The sequence below is a fragment of the Strix aluco genome, chromosome Z, assembly GCF_031877795.1.
Source record: "Strix aluco isolate bStrAlu1 chromosome Z, bStrAlu1.hap1, whole genome shotgun sequence".
Taxonomy (NCBI): Eukaryota; Metazoa; Chordata; class Aves; order Strigiformes; family Strigidae; genus Strix; species Strix aluco.
The window spans coordinates 59,140,358-59,158,272 of record NC_133971.1 but is presented as its reverse complement, the minus strand read 5'-3'; the positions used below and the strand labels follow the sequence as shown (position 1 = coordinate 59,158,272).

Below are 17,915 nucleotides of genomic sequence, written 5' to 3'. Positions count from 1 at the left end.
GAATTATTTACCTCCATTGCAAAATGAAGCCTGTCAGAATCACCTGCTTTCCTTCTTTGGTATTTGAGCCCTGTCCCTGACCACACTGGTCTGATATGATTATTCTGGATCCCTTGAGCTGGCTGTTTCTTAGGGGAACCAATGAAAAATACTTTCATGCTCTGCCATCTTCCTCAAACGCAGACTTCATCTGGAACTTGGAGTAAATGAAGAGCCTGCCCTTGAACTCACAGGCTGCAGTAGCATTAGCGTGTGTTGGCTTTAGCAGTGCTTGCCTCAAAGTCTGAGTAGGTATTATGGGATGTAAATAATATGGTTTGATTCTCTGTGACAGTCCTGTGGTCACAGAGAAAAACCAACACGTCATGCAATGGTCCTAAGGAAGAGCTTTCCTAGGGGAAACGGTATCAGCATTTCCTATGAGACGTATGGCTATTTCTCTTTCTTTTTCTAACATGATGCAATGCTTTTATTTTGAACATAACAGCTACTGATTTGTCCCTGAGCAAGTAAAACAAGGCTTAGCTGAGCGCAGCGTGCCACCCTAAGAGTTTTGTATGTATCACAAACTCTGGATCTAGAGATATATTTGATGTCATTGAAAATGAGCTTTTACCTTTTTTATTTTAAGACCCAAACACAAAACCACAGTTAGATGTCTGTGTTTCTTTCAAAGGAATGCTGTTCTGCTCTTCCTAAGGAAAACTACCTCCTAAGAGCACAACTTTGATAATCACCTGCAGATGTCAAACCTCGTCAGTGTTTTTGACAAATGAAAAAATTAACATACCCATTACAATATCTGTGTTTCTCCTCAATTCTGTTATCATTCTATTTGTATATCAGCATGTATATACAAATAAATATGTATATCTTCAATTTCCAGGTGTAGCCTGGTAGGAATTTCACAGGAAAGCATTGCAAAAAATATATGAAATCACTGGGGTTTTATTGGCTGCGATTCCATTTCAGAAGAACATCATACCATTTACCCACACCATGCAGGAAAAAGTAGCAGGCAAATAACAAATGTAATTCACATTCACAAAGTCTTTAAATCAACTTCTAGTTGCTAGGAGAGTACTACATGCATCTGAAAGAAACCTGGGGAACATTTCTACTAGAAAATACATGGCTAAGCTGAATTTACTCTCTGTGTGTGAGAGAGAAAAAGTATTTTTTAATGACAGTACTGAAACATTTTACTAACTCTGCATGAAGAAACTGTTATCTGATAACATATATTCAGAACAGATACAGACAACATTCAGATACATAAGACATTACGTTGAGGTCACAACAGCTAATTTCTAACAATGCTTATTCTAGCACAGTAGCTTGACAAAAAGATGTATTCAGCGGCATTGGTATGGTCTTTCTTGATGAAGGAGAGAGGCTGGTAGGGACCTAAGCCAACGTATGGTATTAGAAACATAGACAGAGGAACTCCAAAGTGATTTAGCACATGATCTTATATTTTGTTTTATTTATTTTAAACACAAGAGTAGCATTCATAATTAATATTGCAGTCTGATTTCATATGGCTTTCTCTAAATATAACTGTGAGTTCACAAGGTCAATGGCAAAGTAAATCATTTACCCTCCAAATGTGGAGGCCCTTTGACTTTTTTTTATTGACCAGGAAGGTCTTGGAGCTGTGAAGGAAAATGGCTGCAGTGTCTAGCCACCAACCTTTCTATGTAAATAAAACCTAGCTAAAAAAATAAAAGACCTCATTTACCTGAGATTGAACAGACCATGATGCAAATAAAACAATGGCATGGAAAGACAGAGATATTCAGAATCCAAACAATGAACCATGCTTCTCTTTGGTCTTGTTTAAGTGCTTCAACACCTGCTTGAGTGCTGAGGGGGAAAGTGTCTGAGACACTGCTTCCCTTATCTGTACATGAGCCAAAGGTGCCTATGTCCCATGTTGCCAGTTCAGAGTGGGAAGAGAAATAAATGGATAGGCAGAAGGGTCAGGAGTGTGCCTGCTCTTGAGTCTGTTCAGCATGGCTTAGGCACTTTGGGGACAGTGGAATGACTTGAGGAGAGGTCCAGAACTCATGCAGGGTACCAAAAGTTATGTGAGGCAAACTCAAGCAAAACCTGTCCAGTACCATGGTAAATCTTCTGTCATGTCTCTTTATTAAAAGAAAAGGAAAATTAAAATGGGAACTATCAACTCACACCTGGCTGAACTCTCTGTTGTCCATGAAGGAAGGGTTGCTTCAGGTGTAGAGAGCTGAGGCACAGAAGGGATGACATGGCTGGCTGAAAACATCCCACAGTGAAAGACATGGCAAACATAATTTAATAAACTGCCTTCCCCTTCCTTCCCACTCTGTAAGCCTGGCATGAGGCCTAACAAACTCAGCACAGAGTTCTTATGGACCTCTTCAGGGTTTGGATCCAGATGTTCACACAGCTCAGGAGCTCAGCTCACAAAAGGAGTATTTTTAATCCTCTGAGTCCAGGGATAGCACTACCTGCTTATGAAATGTGAGAAAAGGCCATACAAGATCCTGACTTAGACCAGTCATTCAATAGAACAGTTGCGGAGGCACAGTTATAAAAAAATAATACCAAACACTCTTCCTTTCTCTCTCCTCTTCCTTTCTTTTCCCTTTTCCTCATCTTTCACACGTATGTGCACACACATGCACATCAAGCTGCCAGGGAGACTGTGAAAACAAACAGTACTATTCTGCAAGGACACCAGGCAGAAAACTCTGATTCTATGTCAGAACAGTATTTCACTGGATGAGGAAGTGAATCCATGATGGGGGCTAGGGAAAGGTCAACAAGCAAGTGGTAGAGAAAGGCCAAAGCAAAGCGGAATGAGCTCATCCTCTTTGTTTGTTTGTTTGCAGAGTTCTCTAGCACAAGGCCAGGGAAAAATATGAATGGATGTGTTCTTTTTAGCAGGGGCACATTTCTGCTGGTTCTACTTATGTATTAGAGGACACATGACACAGAGACTAGTCAGAGCATCTCAAAAGTGTTGACGTCAGTGTGATCTGTGCTAGTAGATTTCACTACCAATGAGTGACTGAAACAAAGAGCCAAACTCTGCCTTTTAGATTGAAGGCCTGTTGGATTTAGTTCCTTCTGTGGCAGAGCATCAAAATCAACTGCTGCCTTTGTGAGAGAAGGAGAGTTTTCAGCTCTTTGAGGTTTACTTGAATAGTCTCAAATTACTAGTTGCATGGGGTGAGTAGGACACTCTCCCTAGAAAATGGTAAATTGATATGCTACACCCAAGCACTGATTCAGAGATAAAAAGCATTCTGGGTCATTAGAGTCTTAGGAGGGGAGACACTCATCTTGCTTTAAATGACAGTTAGGGCAAAAAAACACTGACATTATCTGAAAGAGTAAAACCTGTCCTCTCTTTCCTCTGGGAAGCCCTTGGCAACTTGTACTTGAATGAACATGTCTTGCTTGTGGATCCAGCCAGAAATAAGTTGCATCCTTATCAGCTGGTTCTGACTTCTACATCAGTCAAAATTCCTCAGCCTCCACCTTGGATTCAGTAGAAACTTATGGTTGAACTTATTTGTGAAGAAGCAAGAACTATCACACTTGAATAAGAATTGGGTGAGCAGAGCAAAATAAATACATTTCTTCTCTTTCATAATAGTTTTTCCCTATTATGAGAGATATTGCTAAAAGGCACAGAGTTCACAAGCTCACTGCCTTAACCATGGTGCAGATTTCTTCTGCTTACCTGAAAAAATGATCAATATCTTTTAAAACTTCTTATTCAGGAAAATATTGAGATGTTTGCCTAAACTCAGTTCCACTGAACAATTGCATCAACGAAGTTCCAATGAAGTAAAATGCTTTATTTAGGTACATAATGAAGTGTCTAAAATTGTTTTCCTTTTTGTTGTCAGTAGAAAGTGTTTATTTTCTTCCAAATCTTACTTAGGAAAGTTTTGCTGTTCCTATGACAGGGACAAGCAATGCTAGTTCTGCCAGACAAGCTCTGATTCTCTCACAAGGTTGTAAGACTGAGATGGCATGATGCTTTCACAATGACAAAGACCCAGCCAACTCCAGGATCAGCTCTTCAGATGACATGCCAGATACCTGATCATGAAGGTCTCTGTTCACAGTAAGTCTACGTATGTGAGTCTGTGTATGTACTAGCAAGACAACATCTCCAATAGAATTTGGCTTATCTTATGCAGTTACTCAATACCTACAGTTGAGAAGCCTTCTGTATCTGTGTCTGGGAAAGGCAACAAAGATAATTGTGAGAGAGAGATTTCCTCTCACCCTACTAGCATCAAGGGATGCCACACCCTGTTATAATATTAATTAGCTCCTTCATAGCACTGGAGAAGCACCCTCACTTTATGCCTTTATAGTAGGTAGAGACTGAAACCTACATTTTACAGCTGGAGAAGCTGAGTGGGGAAGAAAAATAAGTGACCTCCCCAAGGCAATGCAGTAATTTGATGTGATACATAGTAGGCATACTCAGTATTTCTGGATCTCCAGGACCATGGCTAACATTCAGGCCACCACAGTCTCCCACACACTGCAGGACGGGGTGGGCAGGACACAGCTGCAACAATATACTAGAAACCAAATGCCCATCCTGCAAGCACTGCTGGGAATTGGACAGTTGAATATGGCACTGGGCAGAAACAGGAAGGTCAGTTAATCAGAGCAGCCTATGTACCTGGTCACTGGCTTCAAAGGGGTTGGGGAGGTCCTCCACCAGAGTACCATGTACTCTCCTGTGGTTTCAGCTCTCTGATGGCAACTGTCTGACCAAATCTGATCTTTCAAGTTAAGTGTATGGCTAATTTCCAAAGTAACATGACTCTTGCTTAGATTCTGAGGCATTTAACTTCCACCAACATCTGAGGGCAGGTGAGTCTTCCACAGTTCTAAGTGATGTCAGCTGTGTAAGTCATGTGTGATTTACCTGCCAAATTATCTCTTTATTTATGCCTGTGATGGAATTAAAACATAAAAGCTCTGCTTACATTGGAGGACTAAGATATCCCTTCCTAGGGCAGATGTGCTCAACAACAAATGTCTAGTGTGAGCCAACCAACAACATTATTAATAATGACTAATAATTGCTATCAATAATAATATAAAGATAATTAAATAAAATTAAAGAGGAGGTCACTGTTCACACTTAGTGAACACTTCTTCCTGCTTTGGATGGAAATGCATGTGACGTTGTTCCTTTTCTATGCTTAATGTACAGTTGTCTTATTTAACATACATAGTACTATGGCTTATAATAAAAGTTGTGTAGTCTGCAGCTTTTTAATCTTTACACCCATTCAGAGGCATCTACTGGATGTGACTATGTACAAGAAAGGAATAGATGAGTCTTGGGGTGGAGGGAAGGGAAAGAGGCAGTCAGAAGGGAATGAGAAGTGAAGGTACTCCTAGTGAGCAGTAGAGGGCAGAGGTGAGGAGGGCTGTGTGATGGGAGGCAAGATTGTAAATCCCCATTGGGCAAAAGAGAAATCCTTTGCAGTACTGTTTATGCCCATCTAACAGTCTGCAGCTATTACTTCTTGAACATGTCCTGCAGGGGCCCTGGTAGGTATTTGATGACTGTGTCTAGAATGCTCTCTTCTTCCTCCTCCTCCTCATCCCCACAGCCAGGAGGGATTGCCTTCTTTGGGCGGGTCAGACTCCCTTCAGCATTAGCTTCCAGTGCAGCCTGGGCCTCTGCTTCTTTTTCTTCCTTCTTCTTTATCCCATACTGCAGGGGAGAGATAACACATTGTTAGTCACCCACTGAACAGGATGACAGATGAAGCCAGCCATCACACATAGTCCCTCATATTCTGCAGTATGAACATCACTGTTAATATTCTGCTTTTGCTCTTTTACACAGACAGCTGAATTGTCCATCCTAACAACTCCCTACTAAGTACAGCCCAGTGGATGGACAGCTCTCACAAGACAAAATGGTCAGATGCTCAAATCACTCAGAAACAAGCATGGGAGAGAAACTGGGACTATACAACCATAGGCCTAGCAGAGACAATACAAGATCTCTGTTAGTAAAGTTTTGCAGTGGTACTCTACTGGTATTGATCTTCCTCTTTTCTGTTAACAAGTCTGATGCTCAAGTCCATCATCTGCAATGATTTTGGAATTCCATCTGCAGCATTTTATAATAAAGGTTTATGGATGTGGCAAACTTCAGGAAAAAATAAGTATCAACAAAAGAAAGCAAACAGTACAGGACAGACAGGCAGACTACAGTGACAAAGACAGTTTTGGATATTCTCATAGGGGAGATATCCTACACAACCTCACCTCTGTTCTCTTGGTATAAGTGGAACAGAAAGACCTCTTAGTGAAAATAAACCTTATTGAGAAACTGTGTCTGTATTTGCACACTGAACTCTGCACTTATGGGGGAAAAGCTGACTCATACTGTCTGAAGAGAAACATCCTTAAGCCTGCAAGTAGAACGGATACCTGAAATTTGCTAGTCCTGTTAAGAATTAAAGGCACGACACTATGACTTTACTGGAGTAACCAGAATCTCATTATGATTTTATATTCAAAATGCTAGATTTAATAAACAAGTAAAGATATGCATAAGTGAATCAGATTAGGGAGAGAAATGCTGTAGTATCTCAGCTCCCACAGTGACTAGGACTTTCCAACTGCTAGTTTGAAAGCATGTCCAAGGAAAACAATTTCTGCACCACCAACCCACATCACTCCTCAGCTTTCATACAGTTCAGTAACTCTCAGGTGTTGCTGCTATTTCCATAAGTTTGCACAGAGAATTTGGAGATTATGGTGATACATGATTTTTAAAAAAAAAAAGAACTCAGGGTGTCACATGCAAATCTACAGTAACAGAAACACCTGTAAGCTACCCTCTTTATTATAGAATCATAGAATGGTTTGGGTTGGAAGGGACCTTTAAAGGTCATCTAGTGCAACCACCCTGCAATGAGAAGGGACATCTTCAGCTGGATCAGGTTGCTCAGAGACCTGCTCTGTTTATTCAGACCAATTTAAATTTCCCAGACATTTTCCACTTTTTCTGCTGATAAATAGAGGTTAAACTTTCTTGGTTTTGTGATCAACGATGCATCTCAGGAGGTGTCCTGTTTCAGCTGTGTTTCAAAGAGGCCAGCTGCATGTATCAAGGATGCATCTGGTCACCATGCTCACAGCTCCCAAGCCAGCAGGAACATTCTTCTGCTCAGTCATTTCCCCTTCTAACCAGATACGTTTATGGCTGCTCATACCTATCAACTACTCAGCCACCAGTGACCTCACAAGAACCTGCACAAATACTTTCAATCATTTCACTTCAGTTACATTAGGGAGTCATCTGATCTTTGCAATAGAGAGGAAAGGCATTCAGGTTTGCTGTAGCAGCTATCAGCTTCAAAATTATTGTTCTTTAAAAGCTATTCCTTTACTTATGCCTAAATTTTAATTAAAGTACCAAATAGAATTAAGGTTGTTCTCAGTGCATCAGAACCATAAAGTAACTAACTTAAACCCATGTAAAGGTCAGCAAAACATTTTGCATGAATAAGCTTGAAAAGAGCTTTGAAAAAAAAATTAGGTATGATTTCAAAACCATCAAAGAATTATATTGGTGCAAAGTACTCAGTGTTTTCTAGTATCTATAGTATGGTACTGATGAATAGACACAAAGTAGATGCTCTTTTTATTGTTTTCTCCTTTCATTTTCTCCATTAAGACTAGAGCACGTTATTTACCAGTAAAGCAAAAAATGCATTGCTGCTGTCATGACTTTCTGATTTCAAAGGGCTCTTGGGTTTGACAAGAAACTCCTAAACATTTCTGAGCAAAGGCAATATCTTTGTTTCCTTTTTCTATCATATCAAGGTTTAGGATGACAGCCTGCAAGTTTGAAACCACTAACTTCAAAACCCCTGGTTCTCTAAATCAATTATTTCAAGCCAAAATGTTCATTAAGAATATTTGTCTAAGGATATTTGTCTTATGATTTTTATACATAGTGGATGCCAGTCACCGGATTTCGGGGGAGAGATGTTCAAGACACAGATGTCTCCATTCACATCTGAGGCAAAGGAAGCATTTGATTAGCTTGTAGTTATAGGGCTGAACACCACAGAGGAAATCCAACACAGGACCAGCAACCACTGCAGGGGGAAAGACATACACTGCTAGGTTGTGGGCAGTCTGTATGGCTGGCTGATACTTACTCTCCTTCTCAAGTCACAGGTAGATGTCTCTAGGTGAATTACATTCCCAGTGTAATTTATCTACAGACTTTACCTTCTTTTGCCAGCTAGAGGAGCAAAGCAGTAGTGAAGACAACACAGTAACACACAGGTTCCCTGCATGCTTTCAAATCCTCCATCTCAAAACAAGTATCAGCTCATGGCAGGTTGATCCTCTAGCTCATGAACATGTTGAACATCCAGGCCACAGGAAACTGTGGAAAAAACCCACTCAAGTACTACTGTGTGCTAGGACAGAGGGAAGCTCAAAGATTATATAAAGGAGTTACACCCTGTAAATGTCATCCTGTACGGACACATTTCCTTAGGAAGCCTCTACTGACTGCCCTCAGAGACTTGCACAGTGCTAGACAGACCTTAGCTCTTACAAGATATGGCCAGTCTTATGGGGTAGCTGCAGAATGGGGCAAAACATGGCCTGGAAAGATATTTTTCACTATAAAAGGGCATTAAGGAAAACCAGATTCTATTATTCCAGCTTACTGGCACAAATGCCAAGTACAGAAATTAATTTTTCTTGGCTCCTACCCGTAGTGATGCTACAACATGTAGAAACAAGCCATTTCTCCCTAGTATATATGTAACACCTAAATACAAATTTATTTTGGACAAAAATATTCTTCTCTTGGAGAAAGATGACATTGTATCAAATGTAATTTTTATAAGAAAGAATCAGTTTTTAGAATTCAGAGAGAATTTAAACTTGGTGGTATTTTGTAATGCTTCACATTAATAAAAATGTAATGCTTTGATGATTCACAGGTGAATAAAATGGCATTTTTCAAGTTTGAAATTGTTTCAGACAAAATCAAATTTTAGAAAGGAAAGTCTTAATATGAACAAAATTTTAAAAAAGCATCTTTGCATCTTCACAAGAAATCCTTTAGGTGAAGTCAAGAAATATTTTTTAAAAATATAATTAAAAATAATGAATCTTTTTGGTGCTCTGGATTTCCTGAGGATGGCAAATACTGCATTACCTCAAAAAAATTTGAAGGATGAAAACAATTTCATTTTTTTCAAGGTCCAACCCCACAATATTTAATATCAGAGGCCGTATTTGTATCATTATCTGCTTGGCCTTCACTCATGCCACCATATATTTAATAATGTAGAATTATGGACCTAACACAGCAAGATACTGAAACGTTTTAAGTATGTGAACCACCTTTCTGCTCCTAAAGTCATCACTATGTTGTCATATGAGGATTGTTTTCACTGGGTCATATGTTGGTGAAATACTGGTGGACTAGAGTCCTCTGTCTTCAAGTGGAAAGAGTAGGGAAAAAATACTGTGGCCCTTGGCTTACCGCATACTCACTCACTGTATGTCAGGACAAGACCAGACTAACAATGCCACCTGCCATCAACTTCCTCCCCATCTCCTTCCTTCCCTATTCCTTCTGCTTTCCACAGGAAGCCAAAGTGCATGCATGAACTAGAAACATGCTGGAAATTCAATTTAACTCTAATGTCAGTAAGGGTGTCAAGGAATAGGGGTCTGTTGAGCCAAGGTGGACCTGCAGCTAAAATGTCAACCCACCACAAATATAGTTACCATTTCTTATGACAAGCTAAGCATTGCTTACTAAAAATGAACATATCTATCTGGCAAATATCTAGACCACAGAATGAATAAAGCAGTAACATCACAGTTAAGACACTTGCTGAACTAACTGTTTATTTCTGGGTCAGTTATGTAACTGACTCTCCAGGAAGACAGTTGCAATTAAGATACAAGACTTATCTGGAGAAGCTAAGGAAATACAGGAGTTTTGTGGGAGATAAAAAGACAGTTCAAAGACTGCATGGTGGGACCAGATTATGAGTGCAAAGGATCCTGGAGTCTGAGAATAAACTGCTGTCAAGACGAACATCTTTCCAATGTTTCCCTGGTATAGGCAGGATGCCCCTGTGTGGTGGTTTAGCCCCTGCCGGGGTCTAAGACCACGCGGCCGCTGCCCCTCCCCCACAAAGAGAGTGAAATACAAAGCCCCAAGACTGAAATAAGGAAAGGTTTAATACAACAGTGCAATAGCAACACAACAAACAACAGCAATAACAATAACAGTAATAGTGATAGCAATTAACAGAGCAAAATAGCTACCAAATACAGCAGTTTGAAGCACGATGTACAAAACCACGAGTGCACCCCGCTCCCGCGCCAGGAAAAATGTGACCTGCCAGGATGTGATGTCTGCATGGTATCTGAATAACCTGGCTAGAGCTCCCCCCAATGCTGGAGAAACTTAACCCTATCCTGGTTAAACCAGGACACCCTGGGACTCCCATACACTGGATGGGGATTCAAAAGACCAACAGAGTGGTCTTTCTGACCTTAGCAGGTTGGGTTTATGAAAGGCAGGTCCTGCTTGACAAACCTGATGTCCTTCTACGACGGGGTGACCTGCTTATTGGATGAGAGAAAGGCTGTGGATGTTGTCTACCTTGGCTTAAGTAAGGCCTATGACACCGTTTCCCACAGCATTCTCCTGGTGAAACTGGCTGCTCGTAGCTTGGATGATCGCACGCTTTACTCAGTAAAAAACTGGCTGGATGGCCGGGCCCAAAGTGTTGTGGTGAATGGAGTTAAATCCAGTTGGCGGCCGGTCACGAGTGGTGTCCCCCAGGGCTTGGTTTTGGGGCTGTTCCTGTTTAACATCTTTATTGATGACCTAGACGAGGGGATCGAGTGCACCCTCAGTAAGTTTGCAGACGACACCAAATTGGGTGGGAGTGTTGATCTGCTCGAGGGTAGGGAGGCTCTGCAGAGAGACCTGGACAGGCTGGAGCGATGGGCTAAGGCCAACTGGAGGAGTTTCAATAAGGCCAAATGCCGGGTGCTGCACTTGGGCCACAACCCCCAGCAGCACTACAGGCCTGGGGAGGAGTGGCTGGAGAGCTGCCAGTCAGAGAGGGATCTGGGGGTGTTGATTGACAGCCAGCTGAACGTGAGCCAGCAGTGTGCCCAGGTGGCCAAGAAGGCCAATGGCATCCTGGCTTGTATCAGAAATAGCGTGGCCAGCAGGGACAGGGAAGTGATCTTACCCCTGTACTCAGCACTGGTGAGGCCGCACCTGGATTACTGTGTTCAGTTTTGGGCCCCTCACTACAAAAAGGACATTGAATTACTCAAGCGTGTCCAGAGAAGGGCAACGAACCTGGTGAAGGGTCTGGAGCACATGTCGTACAAGGAGCAGCTGAGGGAACTGGGATTGTTTAGTCTAGAGAAGAGGAGGCTGAGGGGAGACCTCATCGCCCTCTACAACTACCTGACAGGAGGTTGCAGAGAGGTGAGGATGAGCCTCTTTAACCAAGTAATAAGTGATAGGACAAGAGGTAATGGCCTCAAGTTGCGCAAGGGAAGGTTTAGACTAGATATTAGGAAGTATTTCTTTACAGAACGGGTAGTCAGGCATTGGAATGGGCTGCCCTGAGAGGTGGTGGTCCCCATCCCTGGAGGTGTTTAAGAGTCGGGTTGACATAGCACTTAGGGATATGGTGTAGTTTGGAACTGTCAGTGTTAGGTTAATGGTTGGACTGGATGATCTTCAAGGTCTTTTCCAACCTAGATGATTCTGTGATTCTGTGATAACACAATATCCATAACACTATGCCACTAATATTTACCATGATTGTATGCTGCTAAGATTATTATAGTTACTTGCTAAGATTATTGCAGTTACTCACATAATTGTATCTGCTTTTGCCATGGTTGAACAACCATATTTTACTGTCTCTACAAACTATTACATATCACTATGTATATACTTCATATAGTCACAGCTTCTTTCATCACTGGATATTTTCACTGCACACTTTTCTTCCCTCCTAATACCTGGATAAACAGGAAATGAGGACTGGTGCTATTGGCACTACACACCTGTCCTGCAATCTGGATTTGCAGCATCAGTTTCTGGAAAAGTCAAGAAGATTAAAAAAGGCATGCTTCCGTCCTTAGGACAGAGAAAAGAACTATGTTCCTTTGGCTAGCTTGGCATGTTCACAAGTCTGACTAACACAAGGTTCGTGTGAAGCCTACAGCAAGCAGTGGGATACAAGCAAATGTTGTAAAGCTTTGTTGAGATAAGCCCATGCATGTCTGCATAGCAAGAATTTTGTAATGGAGTAGCACGTCCTAGGTGGACCTGCCTGGTCAGCACTTTTTGTGGCTGGTGGCAGCTGTCAATCAAGTCTCCTCCACTGTGGTTGCATCTGGGTGATTGAAATCCAGAGGTATGCATATAGGAACCTCACAACACAGCTGCACCCCATCCGTGGTGCTAGGAATTGTTCATGGCTTGTTGTTTTCCGTGTGGAAAACTTTCTTGCACTCAGGAAACACCTCTTCCTCCCAAGGTTCTCTGAGGGCATGAAACTGGTCTTCAGTTTGCATCCCAAGAATACTGCATATCAGCTACCACTGAGTTTTAGTTTCTGGAAGAAGGTTGGCATATGAATGATACTGGCTACATTTTTCTTCATGGAATTTTTCTCCTTAACGGTTTTGTGTAGCTGCAGGTAGTACTGAATCTACGTCTGATATGGCAGATACAGCCATCTCTGGAATTTCTATTTTATTTACCAGCTGAGCTTTTAAAAGCTATTGAAGTGCTAAGGCTTGGACAATAAGCCCAAGCCAGAGTTGACATATAGATGAATCCTGTACATTTTATAACTGATAACCACTGTGCTAATAGGTATTATACTAAGTTATAGCAAACCAACTATTCTGATGTAAAAGGTGGGAATACTGAAACCTGAGCAACAGGCCCTGAACTGAAACTGCTAACTCTGTATGTAGTCATTAGTGAAATATGCATAGAAGATGTAGCTTAAACATCATAAAACATTTCTATCTTGAATGTATCCTTATATTTCTTTATGTGTGAGCAAGATAACAAGGCCACAGAAACAGTTGTCTGGCCTTGTGACCTTGCTCATAAATTAACTAGATAAGCAGGGAAACTCCCTTAGCTTCTCCCTTAAGCCCTGGCCAGGCTCTGGGGGGAACCTAATGTGAGATGAAAACCAGATATTTCCACTTAAAACAAAGGTGCCAGCTATTCTGGCTTACTGATTTTTAGGTATATAAGGCTGGGCCCACTCACAGTGACTTTGGAAGCCTCACCTATGGGTGGACGAACCGCGTAAGATTTCCCACTTGCCGGGACAGGCTCTCCAAATCCTCGCTGTAACCGGGGCTGCCCAGCGACTGCGGATCTGGATGATGGTAAAGTATGCAAGTGGTGATGGATCTTTCTTAATCACTATCCTCTGTGTCTTGTAGTAATGATTTGATGCATTACCCTGTATTTTCCTATTTGTTTGAGTGCACTATTCTGTCTTTTCTTACTGTACGTTTTCTATATTATTCTGTTATATTATTTAGTTGTTTCTAGTAAAATACGCCTGCTCTTTTTACTCTGGTGTCTGAGTGTAATTGGTATCCCTAATCAGCAAAACAGCTATGGAAATATTTCAATGCTTGTTCCTTACCTTACTTCATATGCAAATTAGAGGAGACTTTGTCTCTTCTTGCACAGCCCTGTCTATTAAATTTCATTCATATTCCAACCCACAACACAATAAAAAAAGAACAATATTATCAGTTAGATTTGAAAGCTGTGAGGAACTGAAGGGGTTAATGACTCAAACATTCATCAACACAGAAACCCTCAAGGACAAATTGTGGCTTTTGTGGTTAGTCTTAGGAATGAATTATCTGCCTAGGGAAGCACAGACTGTATCAAAGGGTGCAAAGCTCTACTCCCTCGCAGTTGTATAGTCAAATTCCCTAGATAAACCTCGAAGGGGGGAGACATAGACTGAGTAAAACCATATGTTCATGTTAATGCCTATACTTTAATTTATGACTATAGCCTTGAAGAAGAGCCAAAAGATTGATAAGAGAGGAAACAGCTGACATCAGATGGAACTAATGGCTGGATAATTGCCCAAGAAAAAAAAACTGAGGAAAAGTTAAAGTTGGTAGGCAGAGAGCATGACCATTGACTCAACTGGACAAAACGGTTAATGTACCCTATTTGTCCTCAATGCATGTGAAGAAACCATGCTCTGCCTTTTACCCATCTCTCATGCAAATGAGTTCGTGGAATACCTGCCTCTCTTTGTCTAGCAAATCAGTCGATAAGATGAATTTAAAAAGGTGACGGAAAACTTTGCTGGGATGCACCGACCACCAAAGATTACCGGACCTGAGACAATGCTAGAACCTGGAGTGGTGACTTGGATTCTTTAACTCTCTTTCTCTCCCTGTTCTTTTCTTTCCTTTTTTTCTTTCTTATAGATTTGTCAGTAAAAGACCACATTGCTTATTATCCTTTTCTAAGTTTAAGTTGTTTCTATTGCAAGTTAAACTTTTAACTGGTCATTTGGTGTCATTTCACCTTAATTTAACTCGAGGGCATCACAAAACCTTTATGACCTCCTGGACTCCCAGTCTGGGTCGTAACAAAAGCATATGGTTAGAGAAGACACTGAGAGGGCAATTTGCCTACACTTACACCTCAAGGGTTAACTTGGCCTGAACCAATCTTTTTCTTAGAGACCTCAGCTGGTGAAGAACAATCATCTGCTCTGGAACTTAACTAGCCTTTGCAATTAAAATATTTCTCTTCATGTCTAACCCGATTCTTTCTGAAATGCCTTTTCAAAAGAAAAAAATCTGGAAAACTGAAAAGACACAGGTATCACAAAATGGTTTATCTTTCATCCATCCTTCTGGGCTTCATTTATTATGTGTGCTAAGTTATTCTTTTCTCTTCCAATACCAAAGAGAACACCAGCCCAGTTAAGATCTTCTTATCATTAACTCATGGAACCTTCTGCCAAGACTATATGTAGACTGAAACAAATTGAGAGCAATAGGTAGGGTTTAGCACTGACCTTTAGCTTCACAACTGTGAGAGTCTGGAATACAGAAAAAGACTCCATGTGTATTTCATTTATACAAGCCTGAAGTCTTTCTACATGATTTCTTTGGTCTCTCTGTGAGTGGACAAGATGCCAACCATATCTTTGGCTTAAAGTGTCAGGTGAAGATGAGGCAGTTTTCAGTCAGAGGCTTAGGAAAGTATGTGCCATTGTGATGGACTATGATCTGGTTTTGTCTTTTTATTGATTCAAGAGTATTGTTTACAGATCTTTTTGTGGTGAGAGTGCTGCTGTGTATTTATGTGGCAATGGAAACAGCATGTTTTTCTTCTCTTATGCCTATTCCCTCTAAGCCTCTGAGTTGGGGATGTTATAGAATGAGAGAAGGGTTTTCCTACAGGAGATGATAGGGCTGAAACCCAGAGCCCTGAGTACTCTGTTCTCAGCACACAGACCTGCTTTGATGTGGATGTGGCTTAGCAATGCACACTGACTCTTCTTCCACCTCAACATTACAGATCTCTTGATTTCATTTGTGTGTGAACTTTGGCTCCTTTTCATTTGTTTTTTTTTGGTCTACTTGTCTTTCTGATCAGTTCATTTATCCCTGGCTTGATGTCCAAGGAGTTGCTATGGAGAGGGGGAGATGATTGGTCCTCACAAAACTTCTGGGGAAGCCTTTTAACACATTTGAAAAGAGGACACTATCTTTGTCCCCTAATTTATCCATTTAAGCCTAAACTCTGCCATGAACTGTTCAAATTACCCAGACTGCCTCAGGTAGCTCAGCCATGCTGACCCTGGATAATCTCTCTGCTTTGTGAGGAGTAATAAACCAAGAATCACAGCCTGCCACATGGGGAACTGTGCAACCTTCCAGCTGTGGTAGAGAATGAAAGTTAAGAGAGACAGTGCTGGTTGTCTCAATCCCTGCCACTCTCTGGTGAGGGGGTGGTGGTGCGTCTGAGTGTTCTTGTCACCACATGCTGCTGTATACTCTGCTGACCAGGACCCTGTCACTGTGTTAGTGGAAGACGGCTGATTAATAATGGAAAAGAACAAGGCAAAGTCTGGAAACTGCAGTCCTAAATTATATTGTTCAATTGTGTGTGAGCTGAACAGGAGCACAACACAGGAGACAGGTGGCAGACAGAGAAAGGAGGACAATAAAACTACAGGAAGGTGGCACTTAAGATCCAAAGGCAGAGCTATGGATATACGAGCAGTTTCTGCTTCATGCCTCGTCTCTCCTGGAACAGACCTTCCCAAGCCACCTTCTTGGGGGCCATCAGTGTTTTTCAGTCAGATTTCCTGCACAGGTTACTTATAGACATGGATTCTGTCCTATGAGTCCTTTACCTCATCCGATGCTCCACCTCCCCACAAGTTCCTTGTGGCTCTATGTGCCTTGCTCCTCTGTGCTAGCTCAGGCTTTCAGCTCTGTCAAAATCACTGCAGTTCTTCATTGATCACCTAACTTGTTTCAGGTCTTTCAGTATGCATTTCAGTCTTATCTCCCGTTTCTCTCAGGGGGCTCCTGTGGCAGGTACACAAGAGCCTGCAGTTTTCCACTTGCACCACAAGCACAGATCAGATGCAGACGTGGATTTCAAAGGTTTAATATAATCTTCATCTGCCTCCCACCAGCATCTTCTTCTGGTGACACTGGGGGAATCTGACAGTCACTTCCTTCTCCCCCACAGCAACATCACTGCCTGAGAACCATGTATGTGTTTTCCATTCTGATTAGAGGTGGAATTTTAACACATTCCTATGGGAACACACATTGCTCCCACCATCCAAGAGTAGTGCTACCCAAATCAATAGATATGAAAGATGTTTTTCTGCTGACAGACAATGGAGACAATGGAAGATAAAGCACTGCTCTTCTGGGCAGATCTGATCTGTACCCAACAAGCCTTGCTACTTTACCTTGATTGGAAGCAACATCACATCTGTCCAAAGCTTGTTGTTTGTGTGAAGAAGAACTGGTGGATGATGTGGTGGTTGGAGGCCGACTAGGGCACAATGATTATGAAATAATAGAGTCCTCTATTCTTAGAGACGCTGGGAGAGGTGGCAGCAGAAATGACATCCTGGACTTCCAAAGGTCTGACTTTGTCTTGTTTGGGCACCTGCTTGAAAGGATCCCTTGGCAGACTGTCCTGAAGGGGATAGGGGTTCAGGAAGACTGGGCACTCTTTAAGCAGGAAGTCTTAATGGCTCAGGAGCAGGCTGTCCCCAGGTGCTGTAAGAGAAGCCAGCAACAGAGAAGACCACCCTGGCTAAACAGGGAGCTTTGGCTGGAACTCAGAGAGAAAAGGAGAGTTTACGGCCTTTGGAAGAAGGGGCTAGTCCCTCACAATGATTATAAAGATGCTGTGAGGCTATGCAGGGTGGAAATCAGGAGGTCTAGAGCCCAGCTAGAAATTAATCTGTCTTCAGCAATCAAGGACAAGAAATGTTTCTATAAGTACTTCTACAGCAAAAGAAAGACCAGGGAGAGTCTCCATCCGCTGCTAGACACAGGAGGAAACATGGTAGCAAGTGACAAGGTAAAGGCTGAGGTGCTTAATGCCTTCTTTTTCTCAGTTATTAATAACAAGACTAGTTGTATTGAGGGAATCCAGCCTCCTCAGCCAGAAGACAGAGACTGGGAGAACGACACCCCCTCCCCGCAATCCAGGAGGAGATAGTCAGTGACCTACTGCATCACGTAGACATTCACAAGTCTATGGGACCAGAAGGGATACACCCGAGGGT

At 41.8% G+C, this 17,915-nt stretch overlaps 1 protein-coding gene across 2 annotated transcripts in view; it reads right to left on the bottom strand.

The window, feature by feature from the left end:
- Positions 1-930: 930 nt before the first annotated feature.
- The window catches only part of CPLX1 (complexin 1), a 129,405-nt gene continuing 112,420 nt past the window's right edge, over positions 931-17,915 (bottom strand). For both annotated transcript variants that reach the window (XM_074813048.1, XM_074813049.1), the window contains exon 4: positions 931-5,746. In XM_074813048.1, the coding sequence (XP_074669149.1) occupies positions 5,549-5,746 (198 nt within the window). In that variant the 3' untranslated portion in view covers positions 931-5,548. The remainder of the gene's footprint in view (positions 5,747-17,915) is intronic.